The 26,304-nt window shown below is 44.9% G+C and overlaps 2 protein-coding genes and 2 pseudogenes across 3 annotated transcripts; 2 read left to right on the top strand and 2 right to left on the bottom strand.

Moving 5' to 3' along the window:
- Window positions 1-202: 202 nt before the first annotated feature.
- LOC123161971 (uncharacterized) lies at window positions 203-1,161 on the top strand (annotated as a pseudogene).
- Window positions 1,162-3,919: 2,758 nt separating this feature from the next.
- LOC123161970 (putative disease resistance protein RGA3) lies at window positions 3,920-8,885 on the top strand (annotated as a pseudogene).
- Window positions 8,886-11,763: 2,878 nt separating this feature from the next.
- LOC123158536 (uncharacterized) lies at window positions 11,764-15,185 on the bottom strand. Its single transcript, XM_044576481.1, has 2 exons — window positions 14,864-15,185; window positions 11,764-13,181 (listed from the first exon to the last, which is right to left on the bottom strand). The coding sequence occupies exons 1-2, from the start codon at window positions 15,183-15,185 to the stop codon at window positions 11,764-11,766; spliced, it is 1,740 nt and encodes a 579-aa protein (XP_044432416.1).
- Window positions 15,186-16,804: 1,619 nt separating this feature from the next.
- On the bottom strand, window positions 16,805-26,028 carry LOC123161276 (uncharacterized). Of its 2 annotated transcripts, XR_006480635.1 has the most exons (3): window positions 25,450-26,028; window positions 17,242-17,344; window positions 16,805-17,005 (listed from the first exon to the last, which is right to left on the bottom strand). XR_006480635.1 is itself a non-coding variant. In XM_044579126.1 (2 exons), exons 1-2 carry the CDS (start codon window positions 25,852-25,854, stop codon window positions 17,339-17,341), a joined length of 411 nt encoding a protein of 136 aa, XP_044435061.1. In that variant the 5' UTR covers window positions 25,855-26,028; the 3' UTR covers window positions 16,805-17,338. The 2 variants fall into 2 exon arrangements, 1 of the variants encoding a protein (XP_044435061.1); XM_044579126.1 differs by having other exon boundaries at window positions 16,805-17,344.
- Between the last annotated feature and the right edge of the window lie 276 nt (window positions 26,029-26,304).

Raw genomic sequence — 26,304 nt, 5'->3', positions numbered from 1 at the left:
GCTAGTGTGAAATATCTCTCTGTCTCTCAAAACAAAAGAAAAAAAACAAGCTAGTGGAAAAGAAAGAAGTGATGGGGGCCCAGCCCAGCCCAATGAACGAATAAGATGGAAGAGGGCGGTCCGGAGACGAGGCCCGACTCCGACCGGAGGTTCGCCTGGAAATATATACGCTTCCGCCGCAGCCTTGTGCCCTTGTCCCGTTTTCGTTCAGAAGAAGATCGAGCGAGAGAGAGAGAGAGAAATCCACAACAACCAGGAGAGGAGAGAGGCGGAGCGGATCCGGCGATGGCCGCCGACAAGATGCCGTTCTCCATGCCGATGGCCAGACCGGAGCAGGAGGCGCCGGTCCTCAATGCCAAGGCGAAGAAGGCCAAGCCGGAGGAGGCGACGATCAAGGCCAACGTGGAGGTGGAGACCATCACGACGGAGGAGGGGCTCATCAAGTTCATGGAGCTGCTGGAGAAGGAGGCGGCGTTCCTCAAGGCCAAGGCGGAGGCGGAGAAGGAGGCGGCGGGGTGTGGCTCCAAGAGAAAGCCGGTGTTGGAGCGGGACGAGGAGTTGGCGGCGTTCGTCGCGAGGATGGAATCCTTGAGGCCGTTGTACGGGGAAGAGAACGTTTCTGACGGCTACAACTCGCAGGACGACGACCCCAACACCACCTTCGGCGACGTCATGGCGCAGTTGGAGCAGCAAATCCAGGCCAACAACGCTCGCTGGCCTTTCTTAATTGGTGGGGGCCAAATCAAATCCCCTGAAGATGCTGATGGTGTGAGAAGCTGATGAGAAGGAGCTTCACCAATGCTATGCCATCTACCAACCGTGTATATCTAAAAATATGTGGAGTATATACAAATAGATAATTTTCACACCAATGACAGGATGATGAAACTGATATGTGCTCTAATTAAGAACCTGACTGGAAATTTCCTACTGCCTTCCAAGGTGTACTGTGCCGCGTTATATGTGTAATACAGCGCAAGTAGATCCTAACATTAGAAGCCTCAAAATCAGATAAATAAGATGTCTCGGACGTGGTCACTCGATTTTCAAAGGGTCAGGACGGACAATAAAGACATGCTGTTTTCTGTCAGTCCCAAGCGGATATACTTCTAGCTTCCACACTAGTATTATCCAAGTTGGTTATAAGATAACCTTACTGCAAAGCAAGCCAGTGGATACAGAAGAGGCATTCTGATTTATAGCTTTTTTTCAGACATTTATAGTTATTTTTTATTATTACAAAGTCTTAAGAAGACTGAGGTGTGTAGACCAACTATTAGCTGACATAATTATATTATAGCGGTCCGTAAGTGTTTACAGTGACAAAAGTTGCTCTTTTACGCTGTGTTGTAGCATTTTGTGCTATTAAAGGAAGAGGATTGAAGTTTCACTTGCCATCGCTACCCCCTTATGGCCTAGGTGAGATGGATGTTTACCGAAAAAGGCTTTCGCCCCGCTTTATAAATAAAGTACCGATCAACAAGCACCCAGTATAAACACACGCCACCACTACACACGCACACACCCAAGGCAGGATACAAAGGCGCTGTGCGCAGCAACACCATCCCTAGCACTAGCACCACGAAGAGATGAAGCTACATATGACGATCCATGGGCTCCAAGGCGGCGCCTTCAGGAAGGGTACGACACCGGCGTGCCGCCACCGCCTGATCCAAGGATCAGAGTTTCCCCTGGGGCTGCATGATGGGTAATGAAAGCCGCGACGATGCCTTCAAGAAGGGAACGATCTTCGCCACCGCCGGTCCGTCCGAAGATAGAACAGGTTTTCACCTCGGCCAACACTCACCGTCACCGAACGCCACACCCCGGCTACCACGCCGCCCACACGGCCATGGCGAGCGGGCAGCACTAAGCAACGGGCTCTGCCCAAGAGCACCGCACTACCACCACCAGGGCCGCCGCCCCGGCATCCAAGACCTTGACACCACCTCACCCGAGACCCGCCGCTACCCCAACCAAAGAGACGAGCGGAAAGGTCCCACCTTTCGCACCCCTGGGCGACCCCCATCGTCGAGACTCGATAGGCCGGCCAGAACTGGCATCCATCAGCCCGTCCTGCAGCCCCGAGCGCGAAATGAACTCGATCCTGTAGCACCGTGAGGGGGACGAGGTCAGTCCTGCTGCACCGTGCGCGAGACGAGCTCGGTCCGGCTGCATCGTGCGCGAGACAAGCTCGGTCCTGCCGCACCGGACGCGAGACGAGCGATGGACCGCGGCTGGGAGAGGGCCAGCCCTTCGATGGAAGTAGGCCCAAACGACGACGAGATGGGGCGAAGGTCAAGAAGATCCGAACGCGGACGAGCCGATGCCGGAGAAGTCGGCCGTCGCCGCAGTCAGAGCCGTCGAGCCACCATGAAGCCGCCACGGCACGGAGAGGTCACCACCAACGCCGGACCTCCCCGCGCTGCCGCCCATGGCCAGAGCAACGGCCACGCCCGACCAGTGCCCACCCGCGTCGTCCGGCAAGCTCCAAGCGTCGGAGCAGCCGGGCACGCACCACCGAAGCCACACGCCGGAGCGCCAGCCACCACCAACACAAGCTCACTGGACTTAGTGCTATCGTGTTTGCTATTCTTCAGGTGCCTGAATTTTTTTTGGTCTATTCCGTGTTTGCTATTCTTCGGGCGCCTGAATTTTTTTTGGGGTCTATTTCGTGCACGCGCAGAGCACCGAGCCTGAGATGGGGACACCATGACAAGTTTCACTTGCCATCAATAGAACGAGATGGATGGTTTTTTCCTGTTGCCTGACCATTCTAAATAGTACATGTAGATTTTTAGTTTCTTCTGTTGTACATGAACCTTGCTTCTCTGTTTGCTGTCTGTTCATTGTTACAGAAACAGTGAGCCGGAGATGATGGCGCGCGGTCGACTGAAACTGTTTTCTTTTCAATCGCCTGACAGATAGTCACCCCCTATAGCATTATATATGCATGCTCGGGCATCTCTCTCAACTGGTACTTGTTTATGTATCTTAGCTGTCTGTGTACATATTGATCCTGCAGCCTAGCTAGCCTTCTCTTAGTTGATTCCCTTTCATGGTTAACGACTGCCAAAGTTGTTCCTTTTATGTTGTGTTGCAGTGATGTGCTGTTAAAGCAAGAGGATTTGAGTTGCACTTGCAATCAATACCAGCCCCCCAAGGCCTAGGTGAGATGGATGGTTGATTTCCTTACCACTATATATGACCATTCTACAGAGTACATGATGATTTTTCGCTTTGAGTTCTGTTGTACATGAACCTTGTTTCTCTGTTTGCTGTTTGTTCATTGTTCGCCAGAAACAGTGAGCTTGTGTTCAGCTCATTAATTACTTCAGCATGACTCCACTAATACTGATATCTTAGCTATAACTCCCTAGTTGCCCAGTGTCGCTATAACTTAATCAATGGATATGTAGGCCAGATCCCTGTTTTGAATAGAGACATTCAGCACTACACATGACACTTTCAGTGGATGCTGTTACTGTCCAGGCGTAAGTTATGGACATGTAAAGTTAGCTGTTACAGGCCATGTCAATCTAACTTCAAACAACATGTACACATTTTTTTTGCAAGGAACAACATGTACACTTCATTGAAGGTCGTTACTGTCAGGCGTAAACTAAGTGCCATGCTTAACGGCTAATTATTTTTGACAGGATGTTTACACGGCTAGTTTATTATTGGGCACTTTCTGCAGAGCAGGATGGTGCATTAATCAAATCATAGTGTCGGCACTAATTAAGGAGAAAAGTAGGAACCGTGGCCGACCTGATCTTGTCTTCACGTGACGGCGACCCAACCACCCTGTTTCTCCGGCGAGTCGTCGGCCGCCGAATAGAAAATGGCATTCATCCTGCGTCCTCTGTGTTTCCCCACGCTACTTTAGCCTGCCTCACACCAGATCTGGAGCGTAGATCAGAGAGCTCCAAGCCGCCGCTCACCTCCCCCCTCGCACTCACTTCGCCGGCGGGGTGCTCACCCCTGCAGCTGCAGGGTCTATGTGCCTAGAGACCCTGCAGCCTGAGCCTAGCCAGCCTTCTCTCCCCAACGCTTGCAATGGCGGATCCTGTTAGCATTAGTGCTGCTGTAGGATGGGGCGTAACCGCAGTAGGTTGGCTCGCCTCACCCATCATTCCTAGGCTCCTCAACAAAGCTTTTCACCGTCCTGGATTTCAACGCGACGGAGAAGCTGAAGATAATTGATATGCAAGTTTTACAACTGCAGCGGGTGATGGAAGTAGTCGACGAGAGCACCTACAGGGCTCGCTTGGAGCCACTGTTAGACAAGCTTAGGTCTGCTCTCTACGAGGCCGAAGACATCTTGGATGATGTTGAGTATCAGCGCCTCAAGAAGCAGACCCGAGATGCCAAGTCATCCGGCAGTAAGATGGATTCACTGAAGAAGACTCTTTGGTCTGCCATGCCAAGATCCCTCCTAAAAGATAAGGTATTTCCCTGCCTTCATGCTTGGATGTGTTCATCTTCTTGTGCCACATAGATATGTATGACTTGAATGTTGAAATGCATTCTCACTTGTTTGCCACAATTATGTAAACTAGTAGATGTTAAGATCTTGAAATGCAGTAAGAGGTACGACACAGGTTGTTAGGAAAAAATAGGATTAGTTTCTTTGGAGCCAAATGAATCAAGAGTTTATATAGTATTTTCTTAAAAGTAATTAGCCCAATTACCAGGAATAACCAAAGTTTGTCCCAGTCTTCCACTAGCTAGCACCGTCTTCCACAAGTTCCTTCTTTTACTAAAGGATTTCTAAAAAGTAAAAAAATTCTCCTTCATACTGTAGTGTAGAGTAGCACCGCCATCATCTACATGACCATTTGTTCCTTCTTTTACTAAATCTTTCTTTCCTCTCCCCAAACCCAATCTAGAGGAGCATGAGAAGCAGCAGCGGTATGAAGGAATCGGTTTATTACTTTATTTGTAAAAATCAGTTAGATATGTCCAGTCCGAGTAGTACTTGTTTGTCCATGTACGTGTGTGGGCTTGTGCTACTCCTGTTAGAAATGCTTTGCCTGTATGGTATTACGAGTTGGTGTTAAGTAGAATTTGAGTGATACATGCCTCTAATTTCAAGTTGCTGCGTTCGTGTGCTAACAAATGCTATTTGGTTTTTGCAGGAGAGTGGTATGTCAAAAGTGGAACTGAAGAAGAGCCTAGAGAAGATAGAAAGTGCTATAAATGATGCGTGTGAAGTTTTGAAACAACTGAACTTGCCAGGTGGACGTGACGATGATGGGAGGCGAGCTGTTGCTACCAATTCACGCCGTGCAGTCACTACTGCAGCCCCTCCGATAGGAGTAATTGGTCGGGATAAGGATCGTGACAAGATAATCGCAATGCTTCATGAGAAGGAAGACCTTTGTCAAGCAAATACTGCCAGTGATACATGTTATTCTGTAATTGGCATTCATGGCATGGCTGGGGCAGGGAAATCAACACTTGCACAGTGTGTTTATGATCATGAGAAGAAGTGTAAGCAAGAAAAATTGGAAGGCCATTTCGATATTGTCATGTGGATCCATGTTTCTCAGCAATTTGGTTTGGATTCCAGTTTTAGGGAGATGTTTGAGGGGGCTACAGGGAAAGCATGCGATAACTTCAATAGTCGTAATGTCCTGAAGGAAAAACTGGAGGATGAACTGCGTGGGAAACAGATTTTGCTGGTACTGGATGATGTCTGGTACAACAGTAGGAATTCAGGAGACCGTGAAGAACTACAAATGTTAATTTCTCCGCTGAATGTTGGAAAGGCAGGAAGTAGAATCTTGGTGACCAGTCGAACTGAAGCTGGATTAGTAGCTCTGGGTGCTGTAAAAGAGAGATGTATTCCAATATCTGACCTAGATGATAAAGTGTTCCTTGAAATGTTCATGCGTTATGCACTTCGAGATGCAAGGGTAAGTGACCACGATCGGTTAATACTTGAAATGATTGGAGCGGACATTGCGAGAAAGCTGAAGAGATCACCACTAGCAGCCAGAACAGTGGGTTCACGTCTCCGTGAGATACAAACTGTCCAGTTTTGGAGGAGTCAGAAAGATAGGGATCTTATGAACGACACAATGGGAGCTCTGTGGTGGAGCTACCAGTATCTTGATGAGCAGGTCAGGCGATGCTTCGCTTACTGCAGTATTTTTCCCAGGGGATATCGTTTGAACCGTGATGAGTTAGTTAAGTTGTGGGTGGCTGAAGGGTTTATAAAGACTAGTAAGGCTGAAGAGGAAATGGAAGATGTTGCTCAGTATTACTTTGATGTATTGTTGTCATCCTCATTTCTGCAATTCGGAGGGAAAGAAAAGCAATATGCAACTAGACGTGAGGTTGATTACTTTACAATTCATGACCTGCTGTGTGATTTAGCAGAGGAGGTTGCTTCAGTATCGAAAACGGCTTCACAGGAGAAGTTCCTGAAGATGTCCGCTATCTTTTTGTTCGGACTTATAATAGAGAGATGCTTACTGAGAAGATATCTAAATTGCAAAATTTACGCACCCTCATCATTGATGAAATGATAAGGGTTCCATCAAACGAGTGCAAAGTCTTTGAGAGTATTTTCACTATGTTTACGGGGCTGCGGAAATTGCGGGTACTGAATTTACAACCTGGTCTTGATATGTTCTCATTCCCAGATTCAATTGGTCAGCTGAAGCATCTGCGTTATTTTGCTTTTCGGGTGTCTCCACTTACGAAGCTAACTTTACCGACAGTTTTTACCAAGCTTTACCACATTCGGGTGGTAGATTTTGGTTTGTGTGGCAGTTTGACGCCTTCTAGTGGTGAAGATATGATGAACCTAGTCAACTTGCGCCATGTAATAAGCATTGCAGATATGGAATTTCCAAACGTTGGCAGATTGATATCGCTCCACACGCTACCATTCTTCACAATAAGGAGGGAACGGGGGTATGAGCCACATCAGCTGAAACACCTAAACAAGCTTGAAGGCAAATTATTGATCAATGGTCTTGAGAATGTTGAGAGCAAGGAGGAGGCTCTTGAAGTCAATCTTGCTGGCAAGGAAAAACTCAGAAAACTGGTACTCGAATGGGATGATGATAGCTGCAGTCCAGAAGTTCAAGCAGAGGTTCTTGAGGGTCTTTGCCCATCAAAGTATCTTGAAAGATTAGATATTAGCAAGTACCAGGGTACGAGGTTACCGAAATGGATGATGGGTAAGCATAACGGCGGGCCAAAGAATTTGCAAGAACTTACATTCAGAAGATGGATCCAACTAGGACCTGCTCCTGACCTTGGGGCTTTCATTCATCTTCAGTCGCTAATTCTTTCTAACTGCAACTGGAATGCCTTGTCAGGCAACATGGAGCACCTCACATCGTTCAAGACACTGGAGATCGAGTCATGCAAGAATATAGGGTCGCTTCCAACACTGCCCAAGTCTCTTGAGCGGTTTAAAGTCATGGGCTGCAACTGGGATGCCTTACCAGGCAATATGGAGCACCTCACAGCGCTCAAGCAACTGGATATAAATTCATGCAAGAATATACTGTCGCTTCCAACACTGCCCAAGTCTCTTGAGGAGTTTAACGTCAGCAACTGCAGCAGGGATGCCTTACGAGGAAATATGGAGCACCTCACATCGCTCAAGAAATTTGAGATCAGGTTATGCAAGAATATGCGGTCGCTCCCAACACTGCCCAAGTCTCTTGACGAGTTTAGAGTCATGTACTGCAGCTTCAATGCCTTGCCAGGCAATATTGAGCACATCACATCACTCAGGAGACTGGATATACAGTCATGCGAGAATATGCGGTTGCTTCCAACACTTCCAAAGTCTCTTGAGGAATTTATCATCTTTAACTGCAGCTTGGATACCTTACCAGGCAATATGGAACACCTCACAGCACTCAAGAAATTGAGTATCAGTATCTTCAAGAATATACTGTTGCTTCCAACACTGCCCAAGTCTCTTGAGGAGTTTGTCGTTACAGACTGCAGCTGTAATTCCTTACCAGGCAATATGGAACACCTCACATCACTCAAGAAGCTGTATATACACTCATTCAAGTATATGCAGCCGCTTCCAACACTGCCCAAGTCTCTTGAGGAGTTCAGCATTGTACACTGCAGCTTGAATGCCTTACCAGGCAATATTGAGCACCTCACATCACTCAAGAAGCTGTATATACAGTCATGCAAGAATATGCGGTCGCTTCCAAAACTTCCCGAGTCTCTTAAGGAGATTACAGTCAATTACTGCAGTGACGAGTTCACACAATCTTGTGTAACGACTGATGATCCAAACTGGCAGAAGATTGAGCATATTCCCAAGAAAACAATTACATTCGATAGTTAAAAAGGTCCATTCAGAAGGTATGTAATTAGATTCTTTTGATGTCTTCGTTTTCTATTTTTTGTGTCAATAAATGTTACTGCAACTATTAGCAGTTAAGGTTGATGGTATTTCTGATGGTTGCTTGTATTTTTCTGATTCAATTGGTAACTGTCAGCTGCGTGCCCTTTGGCTGAGGACAGGAGATGGAGCTGCCAGACTCTTGCTAAATCTACATGCTCTCTAAATGCGTAGCCCCTCTTCGTTGGATTTTATCTACTTTGGTTTGTTGAATCTTGCATGTTTATGCGTGAAGTGGTGCTGCCCTCATACTCTCATAAACTACGGGCACTGCAAAAATGCCATGTCTCCATGCAGTCACGAACAGTGGATTTTTGAGTTGTTACGATATATGGATTTATGAGTTGTTTACTGTCTATTATGGATGTAATAACGTGGAACGATGGAACACCAGATATGATTTGCTTCATATGTATGATTTGTAACATTGGCGTGTCCATGATGAACCCCAAACTGTTTGATTTGGTGATCACTGAATTTGCTCCTTTCCTGTCGTTTGTAACATCGCTCACCAAATTATCCGATTTGATTGGTAGGAATCAGGGGCCACATAGCATGGTTGCCAGATTGTGGGAAGCTAACCGGGGGACCTGCTCCTGACATTGAGGCTTCCATTCATTTTCAGTAGTAGAATGCTAAAAGGCTTTAGTGGTTGCAATCAACGTGCATTGTAATTAGTGATTGCATATATTGTTTTTTCTACTTGTTGGGCATTCAGGGGAAAGTGCTCTCACACGGCGGCCTGTTCTCTGTTCTGCACACGCTGTGGTTTGGGCAGACACAAGTTTTGATGTGTCCGCTTAGGCCTGCAAACACGATTGGTATAAATCCTTTGGTCTTGGAGGAATGATGCAACACTGCCTTGCCGGAGTCCAAGGCTTCAAGTGGACAGTGCCAGAGTATTTGCTTTTCTAACTTTGGTTTACCTTCATCAATTTTGTTTAAAAAATGTTTAAAAGAAGGATGTGACCTGTAGCATGAAAACAAGAACACCATAGACTTCTCATCGCTGCCAAGTGAAATTCTGTAGATCATCACGCCACACGCTACCTTGTCAGAAAGTTGATCCCATCTGTGACAACTCCACGCACTCGAAACAGCGACCACTTTGTACTCTGAAAGCTGATCTCATGGCGACTCCACTGAATCTGGACAAACAAAAAGACACAAGTTTAGACACCAGAGAAGAAACTTGGGTACAACTTGTACACATATTTGAGATCTCGCAAGCCATAAGACGAACAGATTATAGGCGCTCGTGGTATCTCATTGGTAATACTGCCACACAGGTTGGAATACATATCCAGGCAGAGACAGAGGCACGTAAACAATAGGAAACAGACTCATGAAAAACTTAGTCACCGAAAATTGGTACGTTCATGTTCCAGGAGTCCATATACTACCTAGGCACCTGGCAGTATAACAAACAAACTTGAACTGAAAAAAAAAACAGAGAAAGAAACTAGGTGTATTGGTAGCGACAACCAACACACTCATGACTCATAATTGGGTGCCGTCTACCATCCTAGTACAAAACTGAGTCACAAAGAAGAAATAACTAGAAAGCAGGGTGTACACATAATAATTGCTAATACACGATCCTCGTACTTTTTTTCTCTTACTTTTGTTTCATGGCTACTGTTCGCTTGCAAAATGGAAGACGTTGCGTTCATCTACATCAAGTCTATCTACTGTGTGCTTGAGGCATTCACCAGTAATAAGAAAAGAAACTGCATCAATCGGAGGATCTGTAGGTCAGTCCAGTTCAGATCCCCTGTTGATGGATGGATGGACCTCCTAGCTTAGTGCAGCCCTCATCCCAGTGGAGAAGAGCAATAACAAACTACCGAGTCCAACTACATGCTACACTAGTGTTTTTCTCTTTGTCTGACGTCACTTACCAGGGTCCATTGCCATGTCTAGCACAGTTAAGAAAACTAAATATGAATTGCAGACATAGATCAGTTAGCTCTACCCCAAGCTGTCTGTTGATGGAAACTGGTCATTTCGCTGTCACAATCTTAGGCCAGGAACAGCCATATAAAATGTCACAGTAACTGAAGCAAGAAGTAACATGAAAACAAGATCAACATTTACATGACTATTGCCAGGTGAAATTCATTGTTATGCGCCATCTTGTCTGAAAGGTAGGTGTTCACGTATGTCACAACCCCACACTCTCGCTTTGAACTCAGAAAGCTGATCTACGACGACTCCACCAAATCTGGACAAACAAGACAAAAACCTCAGACAACACACATGATTTTCCACCCAATTTGTTCATACTAATTCAAGAGTTTTACAAGCTTAAAAGGATAAAAGTTTTAAGGTACTTAGGTAAGTAGTATCACAGGAAGGTGCAGAATAGCACAATATTGATCTCAACTAAATTTGAAATATGTGAATTCAGGCAGACACTCACTTCAGTGTACTTAGCATCATTACAAGTTGGGATACACAGCCGGACAGAGGCACATGAACATAAAGGACTTCAGTCCAGAAAAACTCATAAGGAATTGGTATTGCAGGAGTTCATTTACTGCCTAGGCACACTCTATCAGTATAAGAACCTACTAAGGAAAAGAAAGAAACTGGCGGTGTTGGTAGCAAGGAGAAACAATACAATCACCTGAAACTCAAAGTTTCAGTCAGTCATCTCAACCAATATGATTTGCCTTGAGATTCACAGCACAACCATGATACTGAGGATCTAAGAGTGGTGGAGACATTGACTGCAATAAAGAACAATTTCAGTTGCCCGTGCTGATAAGCACTCACTTCGATCTCATAAGGTTGGTTCAGATAAAACAACATTGTGGGATGACATTTCAGTTGCCTGTGAGCACAAGTTATGCAGGTTTATCTCGAAATAGCATCACATGCTAAAACTATACATCTGAAGATGACTAAAAGAGAACTTTTCTGCCTCCTTACATCGATCAAAATAAAAAGTGTACAAAATGAACTGTCTTTAACTTGAATGAATTTTCTCGAGGTGAAACAATTCAAGGTAAATATAAAGTTGTGTTCCTTCTATGTTTATCTTGACCATCAAAACTACTTCTCGCAAATAATTATCATGATATAATGTTTTTTGTGATTCCATGAGGACTCATGCATAAGCTACCCATCGTGCACAAGATTATTTCTCTTACTAACTCCATTTCTTAAAATGGCAATCAAAACAAACAAGAAAAGAAACACAGTAATGTTCCCGAGCACTCTTAGTTTTCTCATGAGCATAAGAAATTCACTACTAAATCAAACAAGAAATACCAATTGCCATAATGAACATGAAGCAATAGACCAGTCATGTGATAATTTTAAAGGGAAGGAGATAAGTTGGAAGCAATAGAAACCTTACAAGTTCATAGTCTCCTTGAAGATAGCAATGATGGTGGAAAGTTGATATATGGGTATGTCTCATGCAAACGATAATTCTGTTTCTCATAAACCATCTGAATCTGCAACGTCTTGACATCCATTGAGAAATATCCAGTAAGTCGATCCTTTAGAGACGATGAGGCGTCTATCCTTGTGAAGAGCAAGTAACTCTGGGTTGCATCTCTGATAAAATATCTGTACCCAGTCCCAGAATCTAGTGGGATTGTCTTCTCTACCTCCCACTGGCTGGGACTCTCACCTTTGTTCCGTGCAATGGTATAGCTGAGATTGAATGAAGTTTTACCATGGAAACCAAAGATCCCAAGCCTGCCTTCCCCTGCCTCCACAACGGCTATTCCTCCTTCCTTGTTCCATTCCCCGGGCGGGAGGTCAGCAATGGAGAACTCCATCTTCCTGGTGTCAAGCAAGAGCAACTTCTGGACCCCGAATTCCACCCAGTCCCAGTAGAAGCAGCCGTAAGCATAATGGCGCCTGAGAATAAAAGGGTGGACCCATGACATCTCGGCCATGTCGCCCTCGGTAAGGGCCAAATCACTCCAACCCTTGGACGCAGCGGCTTCCCATTGCCCAGTGCTTGAGGAGAAGACGAAGGCAGCCAGACTAGTTTTGCAATTTGCCATCAAGATCACTCTGAATGTTGTCACTCCCGCCACCACCTCCTCCTCGCCGAGGGGAACGAGGAAAGCCTTGCACCGGGCCTCGCTTCCCATGGGGAACGGGTGCTCAAGCGAAGCGGCTAGGTCGTGAGGTGGCGGAGGGAGCAGGACGTACCGACGGTGCAAGGGGTCGCACACCGCGAGATCTTTGAAAACAGGGGGCCGCTCATCTTTTTCGATGTCGCCTTCAAGGAGGACGCGGCCGTCGCGGATGTCCTGCACGGTCCAGCGGTAGTGGGAGGGGATGAAGGAGAAGTAGAAGTCGGCCGCGAGGTTGAGCGCGTGGGCGGCGGGCGCGGAGGGGTGAGGCGGCAGAGTGGGATAGAACATGCCGCCGGCCCAGAGGAATCCGAGGATTGGTGGTGCATGGAGGCGGCGGAATCTTCGGAGGAAGGAGCCGTCGGTGGCGAGTCGGTGGAAGGAGACGCAGGCGGCGGAGGTGCGGACGAGGTCTTCCGAGTCAGGTAGCCGGAGAAAGATCTCGGCCAAGAGGTGGTCCGGGATGTCCGACAGAGGCGACGCCATCTCCTGACCGGCCGGCAGAAGAGGTGGCCGCCGGGAACCCTCGACGGGATGGGAAGAGGAGGTGCGGGTGCCGGCGGCGGCGGCTTGTATGCGGCGATGCGGGATTGGGATTGGGATTTCGGGAGTGTTTTCTTTCCTTTGTGCTGCCGAAATGGGCTTGGTCAGCAAGACTGTGTAGGTATAACGGGCCGTTCTTCTGCCTAAAAAAGTTCAAAACGCTACAGCAAAAAAAAAATGCTACACTGTTTATCTCTACTCTCTATCTCTACCTAATATTAAAGGGAGGATTGTTTTTCTACCTTTTTTCGTCTTTGGTTGCGGACTAGCAGCCCGACCACATGAACCAGCTGATCTAGCTATACGTTGTTGGTAGAAAAAGTAAAGTTTCCTTTTACATTAGCTATACGTAAAAATTTTGTCCGGTGCTTTATCCTAGGCCGGCTGTTCGTCCATCCGTCGCATGTCCGTGTGTCTACTCATATCAGAGAAGAAAAGTTATTATAATGTAAAAGTAGACTAATGACATTGATTTCATCGACAACCCAATCAACTGAGGTGGCAGCGGGCAACATTGCACACGCCATGCAGCTGCGTGAGGAAGAAGATATATACAGCCGGTTCAGGGATGAGCTCTGCTGGGCTAGCTGCTGCGTAAGGCTAGGCTAAAGCCGAATAACATATATAAGACCAGGTTTCTTTCCTTTTCCTTTATATCCTTTTCCGTTTTCTTTTTAAATCAGACAAGTTTTGGATTGTTTGAAGATTCAGTTATTACAGAAGAATTGTAAATTTGTATGAGGCTTACAAGGATTATTAAAGATCTAAATAAAATATTGACATAATATACTTAGTTTATATCTTCCTGTTGAAGGTTTAAACTATAAAATATTTACATAATATACATATATTTATATTATTTGATTTTAGAAAATTTACTGAAATTTTACAGTACCGCATGTTACCATTTTATAAGTGTATTCTAAAATATAAGATATTTCATAAAGTGAAAGCGTCTCATATTAGTAGATCTTTGGTCTGCAATTTAATTGCATTTATTGTTAAATAAAACATATTTAAATGATAGTGCATCCAAAATTATTCGAAATTACATTTGACGTTTTAGAAGCTTTGAAGGGCATTTACTTCCGAAGTCTTCTTTAAACACGTTTTCTGAGGTTTTAAATTCTCCTCATTTTACTTGTGCCCACGTTTGATTTGAATTGCCATGTCGTTTTGTTTTGGGGTAAATAACTATGTCCATGGATTGCAAAATTCTGGAGCAAACCGAAACATGTGGATTTTGGGGATAGAGGCGAATGCCATCGATTTATCCATAAAGTGGGAGTTACTAGAAGGAAGGAAGAAAAGACGGACGTGGCTTCTACTATCGAAACGAGGAGGCATCGGTGGCAGCGCCAAGGCCACACGGAGGCGAGCGCGGAGGAGTCATGCGGGAAGCCAACAGAAGAGGTAGAAGAGCTAGCTATCAAGGGGAATACATCAGTTCGATCGACTGGCACACCTAGAGGTTGCTCCTGGGAGGTTCAGCCGACAGCTTGGGCTATGTATGGCCTCCACATTATTTTCCACGCACAACCACACTCCTCTTTCATGGCACCTTGCCAAGCGGCGGTCCTCACATCCACGACCCTCACCAACGTGTAGGGGTTTTGAGCAATGTTAATTATGCTAGGGACGTATTAATTTTTTCTTCAGTTGCAACGCACGGACATATTTACTAGTAAATTGAAAACGATCCAAACTAGAGTAGAATTTAGGATTTCTACTTACTGGCCTCTAATCTTCAACGTGTCTGCACTTGTTATCTCTTTCTTCACATTACCATGCATCTATTAAACACAAGACGTCGTGCAACACGTACACGCAGAAACCATGAGAAACATCGAGGAGAGGACACATATATAGAAAGATTTATAGAAAAACCTAAGCTTCTCCTCGCGCGCGGCAAGGTCCTCTTCCTGGGTCTTCAGTGCGGCCTTGTGCTGGGTCCGGGCGGCTTCGGCCTCGTCGGCCAACTTCTTCGCCGTCTTCTGGGCCTTCTCGACATCGGCCAGCTTCAGGATGAGCTCCACCTCACGGTTGGCCAGCTCGCCCTGGGCGGCCTTCAGCTCGTCCTCGGCTTGGCGGAACCAGTCTTGCATCTCGGCGACGCGCCTTCCAAAGTCCGCCTCCGCCTTCTCCATGAACACAAGTTGTTTTTATTTAGAGCGGTTACCCATGATCTTATTTGTGACCGCAATAGTTATTTTTTTAGAGGAGGATTACCCCCGGCCTCTGTATGTGATCGATGCATGCAGTCATTTTATTAATTATTCACAAAAGACCTTATAAAGAAATACATCAGTAAGTCTTAAGCCATCGTCTAGGCGATAACTGTCGCTACTCCTATCCAGCTGATGAAGGGCTGCTATTAGTCTGCGCCTAATACCACAGACCTCGCAGCCAAGCCTAACATCTAAGACCTGAGGCCCCAACCGAGCCACTTGCCAGGTATGGGGCACACACCGTTCCGACGCGCTCTCAGAGGCCGCCGCCGCCAACTGCCATCACTCAATCTTCAGAGTTGTACGGACGCATCATCCTTGCCCGGTCTAGCTGCCATCGACGCCACCATGGCGCCCAACGGCACCACCTCCCTGAGCGAACTGATGTCTACTACGCAATCTTTTTCTTGTAGACTCGTGTTGGGCCTCCAAGCGCAGAGTTTTCTAGGACAATAACAAATTTCCTTTAAGTGGATGACCTAAGGTTTATCAATCCGTGGAGGTGTAGGATGAAGATGGTCTCTCTCAAACAACCCTGCAACCACATAACAAAGAGTCTCTTGTGTCCCCAACACACACAATACAATGGTAAATTGTATAGGTGTACTAGTTCGGCGAAGACATGGTGATACAAGTATAATATGGATAGTAGATATAGATTTTTGTAATCCGAAAATATCAAAACAGCAAGGTAACTAGTAACAAAAGTGAGCAAAAACAGTATTGCAAAGATTGAAAACAAGGCCTAGGGTTCATACTTTCACAAGTGCAAGTTCTCTCAACAATGATAACATAATTAAATCATGTGACAATCCTCAGCGTGCGACAAAGAGTCACTTCAAAGTTCCTATCACGGAGAACATAAGATGAAATTGAATATAGGGTACGAAACCACCTCAAAGTTATTCTTTCCAATCAATCATTTGAGTTATTCCTATAAGTGTCGCAAACAACCCTAAAGTTCGTAGTAAAATAACACCATATGATACACATCAATCAATCCTAATGTCAGCTAACACTACAAGAAATCTGTTAATACATGACGGTCCTCGTCCGTCATGCATCAGTCAAAAACTGTCATGGGTGCCCATCGATGACGGATTTGAAATCAGTCATGTATATTGCGTCATAATTTGACATCAGGCCTTCCATGACACTCCTTGGCCATCATGGATCTGCCCAAGGCCCGCCCAGCCCAAACTAGGCCCAACCATTCATGAAGAAACAAACTGTCACAGGACCAACGCCATGTATGATTTTTGATCGACCAACTGGATTGACGTGGCTGCCTAGGTGGACATTACTTTTCGTCACAAAAATTGTCATGGATTTAGGCACAATTTAATTTAGTCCAGCACATATCTACCACACCAATTTTGAATCGGTACATTTCTTTTTGCATAATGCATTACACAAATCATAATACCAACTCTGGCCAGGACAAAGTATTTCCGAAGTGTGATCATATATTACACGGATATTCAATATGCAGCCACCCATTGGTATCTACACCATAGCAGTTTATAAAATCCTCCATGAAATCCAAATTTACTGAATATATTGACAAAATATATCACACAACAAGGTTAGGAACCAGTGCAATCCAATTTACAACAACAGACCATATAATACTATTGAGGTTGTTATTCAAGTTCTTGTCGGCGGCCCTCCTGATGGTAAGTATCATCTCATGGCGGATTGTGATGGCCAGCACAAAGGAGTCCACTGCCCAATAATACCTAGCATATTTACAACAGCATTAGACATTAGATAGTAGAAATAAGAGAATTATAACAAACTTCAAAAATAAATTACTTGGTGCCTACAAATGAGAATAACGAGGCATCTACTTTAAAACAAAAATAAACATGAGGTTGCTTAAAACTAGATCAACTAAATAGGTGCAGTTCAATAGCAGTTGAGCTGGGGAATGGAAATACTGGAGAAATCATAGGAGTGGCAGTAGAGAACCAACCCCTGGTTGATCACCGAGCAGCTCCTCCGCAGTTACCGCGGTCGCCCCCTCGAGCTCTATTGTGCGCCATGCAGCAGCACGGCTGCTACGGCACCACCTAGACCTGCATCCCAAAAACGGATATCATAATCAGGGAGATTAGAGTGTTTAAGTGATCGAATAAAAGATGGAAAAAACATCAGGGAAAAGATTTAGGATTAGCCAGTAGACATCAATCCTCATTTGTCGGCAGAACTATTGCGGAGGGCGACCTAGCATGGAGCAGAGGAGTTGAAGAAGAATGTGTGTCAATGTTGGCAAGTGCTAGCTCGGTGTGTGCCTCTAGGTTGAGAGAGAGTGAACTAACGTGGAATTGGTTCTAGTACTAGTAAGCACACAACTAATAGTAGGAGTACAACTCCAAACTGACTCGCTAATACATGTGCTCAGTAAACAGATGAACACGTTTAAACCTCTGTATTATTACTGTAGGACTGCCACACTGTGCCGATGTAATTTTCCTCTTAGATTCAGATTAAACTTAATTGTGGTTGTATATATTCACCAAGCTGCAGTTGACAACAAGGACAGAAGTGTATGGACAAAACTCTAAACAGAACACGTCGCCATAACCGAAGGAAATATGCCCTAGAGGCAATAATAAAGTTGTTATTTATATTACCTTATATCATTATAAATGTTTATTATTCATGCTAGAATTGTATTAACCAGAAACTTAGTACATTTCTGAATACATAGACAAAATAGAGTGTCCCTAGTATGCCTCTACTTGACTAGCTCGTTAATCAAAGATAGTTAAGTTTCCTGACCATAGACATGTGTTGTCATTTGATGAACATGATCATATCATTAGAGAATGATGTGATGGACAAGACCCATCTATTAGCTTAGCATAATGATCGTTAAGTTTTATTGTTATTGCTTTCCTCATGACTTATACATATTCCCCCGACTATGAGATTATGCAACTCCCGAATACCGGAGGAACACCTTGTGTGCTATCAAACGTCACAACATAACTGGGTGATTATAAAAATGCTCTACAGGTGTCTCCAAAGGTGTTTGTTGGGTTGGCATAGATCGAGATTACGATTTGTCACTCCGAGTATGGGAGAGGTATCTCTGGGCCCTCTCGGTAATGCACATCACTATAAGCCTTGCAAGCAATGTGACTAATGAGTTAGTTGCGGGATGATGCATTACGAAACAAGTAAAGAGACTTACCAGTAACGAGATTGAACTAGGTATGATGATACCGGCGATCAAATCTCGGGCAAGTAACATACCGATGACAAAGGGAATAACGTATGTTGTTATTGCGGTTTGACCGATAAAAGATCTTCGTAGAATATGTAGGAACCAATATGAGCATCCACGTTCCGTTGTTGGTTATTGACCAGAGATATGTCTCGGTCATGTCTACATAGTTCTCGAACCCGCAGGGTCCGCACGCTTAACGTTCGATGACGATTTATATTATGAGTTATGTATTTTGGTGACCGAAGTTTGTTTGGAGTCCCGGATGAGATCACAGACATGACGAGGAGTCTCGAAATGGTCGAGAGGTAAAGATTCGTATATTGAAAGGTAGTATTCGGACATTGGAATGGTTTCGAGTGGTTCAGGTATTTTACCGGAGTACCGAGCGGTTACCGGAACCCCGGGGAAAGTATTGGGCCTACATGGGCCTTAGTGGAGAGAGAGGAGGGCCGCAAGGGGTGGCCGCGCACCGCCCATGGCAGTTCGAATTGGACTAGGGGAGGGGCCGGCACCCCCCTTTCCCTCTTCCTAGTGAGGTTCTTAGAGCACAGATGAGTGTCATCATCTTATCATTCGTCTGAAAATTATTGTTGGCTACGCAACACTCTGTATATATATATATACTCCATGTATATAGATATACACGGTCATTAGATGGCATAGCATGGAAAAATACTTGCGGGATGTGGGATTCGAACCAACGCGCCTAGGTAGACAGGCGAAAGAAACAGTGCAGTGCAGTAACCACTGCACCAGGACCGCTTACACGTCCATGATCCAAAAACAAACCTATTTAATACTTCTTCTAGTACAACATTAACATAAATTCTATATCATAAAAATCATGTCGGAAAAGGAAAACGTAAAAAAGAAAAAGGAAATAATAGATTTGTAATAAAATTTCAATTTTAAAAAACGTTCATCAAATTCAAAAAAGTTCATCAAATTTTTAAAAAACACGAATTAGAAGAAAAAGTTAATCAATTCTGAAAAAAGTTCATCGAATTTGAAAAAATACTTCATCAATTCTGAATATAGTTCACAAATTTCAAAAAAGTTCATAGAATGTGAAAAAAGTTCATCAAATTTTAGAAATAGTTCATTGAATTTGAGAAAAGTTCATAGAATCTGAAAAAAGTTCATCGAATTTGGAGAACGTTCATCGAAATGGAAAAAAGTTCATCATATTCAAAAAAAAGTTCATCGAATTGAAAAAGAGAATAATTTCATATGTTTGAAGGAAATGTTCGCGAATTACAAAAAGAAAAAAGGGGCAGAGAAAAAAGAAAAAAAAAGAAATGAAAGGAAAAAATATGTAAAAGAAGAAAAGAGAAGAAACATTTATGTAAACACAACAAGGTGTGGTGGCCCTGTAGTTAGTGCCCCTCAGAGGAAACTTGACGTTGTAGGATTGAATCCCAGCGCATACACTTTTTTGCACAGTAGGCGTCGGTTTGCATAAACAGCTGTAACCGGCGTCTGCAGCGCAAAATAGGGAATACCCACCACGACAGCCCCGTCAGCATCTTCAGAGGATTTTGGGCCCACCAATTAAGAAAGGCTAGCGAGCGTTTTTGGCCCGAACGTTTTTGGATCCTCGTCGAGTGGCGGCGGCAAAGGCAAATCACCGGTCAAGCCCAAACAGCAAGGTGGAGGCGAACCTGCTGCAGGGCGCGGCAAGGGTGGTTCAGGCGGAAATAAGAAGGGCAAATGCCACTATTGTAACATGCCGGGCCACTGGAAGAATGATAGTCGCACTAGAATCAAGGATGAAGGAGAGCAGGCTAAACAGGGAAAGCACATCTTTTCCAAGACGGTGATGAGCACCAGGAGGGCCTCATGATGCCCATGGCCACCACGTTTGTCATCGCCAGCATCGTGGTGCCCCAGCAAGTTCATCTGAACAAGGAGAAGCATCCAGAGATCTCACTGCCGGGGCTGTGGTACTTTGATACGGGAGCTACAAGCCACATGACGGGCGAGAGGGGCATGTTCAGTACTCTTGGTGAATCGGTGCAAGGGACTGTAAAGTTCGGAGATGGATCACACGTTGCAATCCGTGGAAGAGGTTCACTGATCTTTAGAGGACAGATCGGGAACCACCGCACACTGTTAGAGGTTTACTTTATCCCAAGTCCTCACAGCAATATAATTTCAGTTGGCCAGCTAGATGAAGGGGGGTGCAGAGTTGAGATTCATGAGGGACTGATGATAATTCATGACACCGGTGGGCACATGATGGCTCATGCCCGGCATTCGATCTGCCGATTGTACACATCTGTGCTCACCATTGACACACCGACGTACTTCCCGATGAAGAACGACGATGAAACCTGGTGTTGGCACGCTAGGATGGGTCATCTACACTTCAGGGCACTGCATGCCATGTCCTCAAAAAGCATGGTACGCGAGATGCCGCTAATCGATCACGTTGACGAGCACTGCAACGGATGCGCCCTCGGCAAGCAGCACCGTGCTCCATTCCCACAGGCAGCAGCGTACTGAGCTGAGCAAGGCTTGGAGCTGCTTCACACGGATTTGTGTGGCCTGATCAGTCCACCCACTCTTGGAGGTAACAAGTATTTTTGCACTCTCACTGGGAGGTTCATCACATGAACGTGAAATCGACATTCTTAAATGGCAAGCTCAGTGAGGAGGTTTATGTGGATCAGCCAGCTGGTCATTTGGTCACCGGAGAAGATGGTCGCGTGTTGAAGTTGAAAAAGGCATTGTACATACGGTCTACGGCAGGCTCCTAAGGCGTGGTATGGGAAGCTCGATGAGTCACTGACTACCCTTGGTTTTGTGCGCAGCCCCTTGGAGCACGTGGTGTACAGGCGGGGTGATGCTAGATCTTACCTCCTGGTTGGTGTCTACGTGGATGACCTCATAATCACTAGGACAGATGTCTCTGCCATCAAAGACTTCAAGCAGCAGATGTAGCAGATGTTCACAATGAGCAACCTCAGACTCCTAAGTTACTACTTAGGGGTCGAGGTATGCCAGTCTGATGGTCAGATCACACTACACCAGTGGAGCTATGCATCGAAGGTCCTAGAAGCGGCGGGAATGAGCGACTGCAACAGCTGTGCGACGCCCATGGAGTGTCGTCTGAAGCTGAAGAAGGAGGACGGTGGCGAACCCGTCGATGCCACCATGTACCGCAGTGTGATAGGCAGCTTGCGGTATCTTGTGAATACCCGCCCCGACATTGCTCACACTGTCGACATTGCAAGTGATTCATGGAGAAGCCTAGCTCGCACCATTGGACGATAGTAAAGCAAATTCTAAGATACATCAGAGGAACTTTGGATTATGGGTGTTGTTACAAATATGGTCATAAGGAAGGAGTTTTTCTTGGGTATAGCGACAGTGATTACGCAGGCGACACCGGAGATCGCAAGAGCACTTCCGAGCAAGTTTTCTTCATCGGTGAAAATCATAGTTTTAAATAGCGCGCTAATCCTCTTAGCGGCGGACCTCTTCTAAACGCTATAGCGTGCTATAGCGGAGCTATAGCGTGCTATTCAAAACGTTTGTTCATTTGTTTGGACCAATGTCTCTTAGCGTAAGACCTTTTGTAAATGCTATAGCATGCTATAGCGGAGCTATAGCGGGCTATTTAAAACAATGGTGAAAATCCAGTCAATTGGTGCTTGCAGAAACAAAAGATCATGGCAGTGTCCTCTTGCGAAGCCGGGTATGTTGCAGCAGCAGCATCGACATGCCAAGGGTTGTGGTTGTCACGGCTGGTCGGCGATATGTTCGGCAAGCCAGTAGAGAAATTCAGACTCTTGTTGGATAACCAGGACGCCATTGCTCTCAGCAAGAACCCTGTTCATCATCATCGGAGCAAGCACATTTACATCAAGTTTCACTTCATCCGTGATTGGGTGGACACTAGACAGGTGGAAATCAGTCACGTCCGCACACAAGAGCAGCTAGCTGACACGGTGAATAAGCCGCTGGGCAGGGTGAGCTTCGTTGAGATGAGACAGAAGCTTCGGATTATCAAAATTGGTGCTAGGTGCTGAGCTTAAGTGGGTGAAGTGCAGGACCTGGCTAAGCTCAGCACTAGGTTTCAGACCTTGGTTTTTTTCTGTTGAATAATGCATGCATAGTGATGTGACTTTGCCATGCACGTACTCCCCCGTCCCATAATGTAGGACGTTTTTTAACACTATAATAATGTTAAGAAACGTCTTACATTATGGGACGGAGGGAGTAGCTAGGATCAGGAAGTGCACGCCACACGTTTCTAGTTTTTTTCTTCTGCTTTGATTTGTTCTCCCGGTGGTTTTGCGCATGACTCGTGGCTGTAGAATGGCGCGGCATTGTGCGGATCGTGATCCAGCCAACCGGGAGTTAGTTAGTAGGTTGTTAGCCCTTTGTAATGATGGATATATAAAGGAGGAAATAACAGAAAAGTCGCAGAGTCCGGCGACACAAAAACTCTCGAGAGATAGTTCTGTGTTCTTTGCTCACAAGGTATCACGGATAGTGGGGACGAGTATTTTTTTCACAACTTCATTTGTTCATCGGAGGAGTCGTCCTCAGAGGACGAAGAGCTTGTGGTTGTTGCATTGGTCGTCAGTGACCACATCTAGGTACACTAGTAGAAAAACCCCTATTAGTCCCGGTTGGTGAGGGCCTTTAGTCCCGGTTCTTGAACCGGGACTAAAGGCCGTCCACGTGGCCGCTGCCTGAAGGTCCACCTTTAGTCCCGGTTGGTAACACCAACCGATACTAAAAGAAATTTTATGATTTTTTTTGAAAATTTTATTTTTTTTATTTTTTTTATTTTCAAATTTCTGAATTATTTTAACCTCTAATCTCTAATCACCCACATCACTACTCAATTTAACCTCTAATCTCTAATCACCCCTCATCATTCTAAATCATCTAACTTCCCGGACGATCACCCATCTCACTACTCCAGCCTGAGCACGCTTAACTTTCGGGTTCTATTCTCCCTCATTTCCAGGTCAGCACTTGTTGTTTTCCTGACAATAGTAAGATGTCAATCCTATTAACCCTCAGGAATTTAGCTTGAGCATGAAGTCACACATTTCACTGTTTGAGTTTGAAATTATTATTCTAAAAAACAATAATTATTTAGTAACACTAATATTTCTTGAATAAGTAGTTTGACCACAGTTTGACCATAGTTTGACCAGATTTGACCAAAATTCAAAAACACTAAAATAATTATTTAGTAACACTAATATTTCTTGAATAAGTAGTTTGACCACAATTTGACCACAGTTTGACCAGATTTGACCAAAAGTCAAAAACACTGAAATAATTATTTAGTAACACTAATAGTTCTTGAATAAGTAGTTTGACCACAATTTGACCACAGTTTGACCATTGTTTGACCATAGTTTGACCAGATTTGACCAAAATTCAAAAGAACTGAAATGATTATTTAGTAACACTAATATTCTTGAATAATTATTTAGTAACACTAATACTTCTTGAATAAGTAGTTTGACCATAGTTTGACCAGATTTAAAAAAAATTTAAAAAAATAAAAAAAAAACTGAAATTTGAGCATAATTTTTTTTCCTTTTAGAATTTGAGGATTCTAAAAATTTGCAAACAGCCCATAGGCTGTCAAAATCGGATGCGGATTTTCGTGCTGAACATTTTGATATATTATACGTTTTTTTTACATAATATGCAAAAGTTATAGCCGTTTTACATTTTCCCTACACTTTTTGCAAAACATGTCCATATTTAAGTTTTTAAATTTTCCTAACTAGTAGATGTAGTAACATAACTACATCTCGAAGGATTTTAATTTTTGAAGTTTTTATCATTTTCTTTTGCTTTTTACAAAACTGAAAAGGCGATCCATGTGTGTGTGGGGGGGGGGGTATAGTTTGAAAATGGGACCTTTAGTACCGGTTCGTGCCACAAACCGGTACTAATGCCTCAAACCCCATTAGTACCGGTTCGTGGCACGAACCAGTACTAAAGGTCTAACCTTTAGTACCGGTTCGTGGCACCAACCGGGACTAAAGGTCCCATTTGAACCGGGACTAATGCCTTTGCCGCATGAACCAGGACCAATGCGCACATTAGTCCCGGTTCATGACTGAACCGGGACTAATGGGCTAACCCGGCCTGGACCAAAGCCCTGTTTTCTACTAGTGGTAGTGGCCTCGGTTCAAGGGATCAATCCCGGGCCATACCCTAGCCTTGAACCGCAATAGGAAGAGCGGCCATGCCGTACTCTATGCCAATTACTTTTTGAATTCCCTGCTCTGCCGCCGCTTCTGGAAGGCGAGACTTGTGTTCAATCGTATTCGGGAGGGAATGGTAAGATATAACCCATACTTTGAGTGCAAAGAGGATGCCCTTGGCAAGTTTGGCTTCTCCTCTTACCAGAAATGCACTGTGGCTATTTGCATGTTTGCATATGAAATTCCGGGCGATTTTGTGGATGAGTACGTACGTATGAGTGAATCCACATATCTCAAATCAATGTACAATTTCTGCAAGGCCGTGGTGACAGTTTTTGACCCTAAGTATCTAAGAGAGCCAACTGTCGCTGCTACAACCCGGTTGTTGGCGATCAATGCTGTCAAAAACGAATTTGCCACGAGTTTTATGTTTCCTTGAAGAATTACCATAATTTTAGAAGGATGCGGGCAATAATTTTTAGAGATAATACTAAAAGATAGTCTATGGTAATAACATATTTTTTATCTTCTCTAAATGATGTGGAATGACAAGAAAAAACTGTTACCAACCACTGTACATGCTTGTATTTCGAGATCTTATCTTCTTCTTTAGATAACTATGGCAAATAAGTGAGAATGTATTATGATTGGGAGCTTTAGCTCCCTAAATTTTCTCATCAACATATATCGATGTGGCACTGAAGGATGTGAGGGCCTTCGAATAAATCAGAACAACATCAAGTATGAGATGAGGAAATACCTTGTCTTTGAATGGGGAGCTCGGCATGGCACACGGAAGAATCTTCTTCTTCAGCCAATCCCTCTTACGTGGAGGCGTACTTCCTTCCGACTTGGCATCTTGGATCTGCTTCTTGAGACGCTGATACTCGACACTGTCCAAGATGTCTTCGGCTTCGTAGACAGCGGATCGAAGGTCGTTTAGGAGTGGCTCCAAGCGAAGCCTGTAAGTGCTCTCGTCCACCACTTCCATCACCCGCTGCAGTTGTACAACTTGTGTGTCGATTATCTTGAGCTTCTCCGCCGCGTTTAAGCCGAGGAAGGAGAAACCTTTGTTGAGGATTCTGGGAACGATGGGCGAGGCGAGCCAACCTAGTGCGGTTACGCCCCATCCCACAGCAGCAGTAATGCTAACCGGATCCGGCATTGCAGGCTTCCTGAGAGGGGAGAGATGGGTAGCTACTAGCTAGCTAGGCTGCAGGATCTTTGTATGTACACATAGTCTCTGCAATGGTGTTCACCCGGTGACCAGCTGGGCTATAAACAAGCACCGGCTGGAGTAAGGTAGGTGGAGGGCGGAATGTAGCGGCGCGATGGCTGGGGTGAGCGCGAGTGTCGGAGTGTGGGTAGGTGCCTCTCCGGATATGGTGTGAGGCAAGGGTGGTGTGGGGGAAACAACGGGGACGCGGGATGAGACTCATTTTCTATTCGGCGGTGGACGACTCGCCGGAGAAACAGAGTTGTTGGGTCGTCATGTGAAGACCGGATTCATGTCGGCCACGCTTCCTACTTTGTTACGTACTTAATTATTGCTGACAACACGAGTTGATTAATGTAATGTCGTACTCTCCAGAATGTGCCCAATAAAGTATCCTTG

The sequence above is a fragment of the Triticum aestivum genome, chromosome 7B, assembly GCF_018294505.1.
Source record: "Triticum aestivum cultivar Chinese Spring chromosome 7B, IWGSC CS RefSeq v2.1, whole genome shotgun sequence".
NCBI classification, from domain to species: Eukaryota; Viridiplantae; Streptophyta; class Magnoliopsida; order Poales; family Poaceae; genus Triticum; species Triticum aestivum.
This window is presented reverse-complemented; position numbering and strand designations above follow the sequence as displayed.

Bases quoted from the DNA above. Each gene is read 5' to 3' on its own strand.
- LOC123161276 (XM_044579126.1), bottom strand. From the start codon at position 25,854: ATGCCGGATCCGGTTAGCATTACTGCTGCTGTGGGATGGGGCGTAACC.
- LOC123158536 (XM_044576481.1), bottom strand. From the start codon at position 15,185: ATGGAGAAGGCGGAGGCGGACTTTGGAAGGCGCGTCGCCGAGATGCAA. The intron at 13,182-14,863 runs GTACGTGTTGCA...GAACTTTTTTAG, and splicing joins GTTTCTCATGGTTTCTGCGT to GCAGAAGAACGGCCCGTTAT.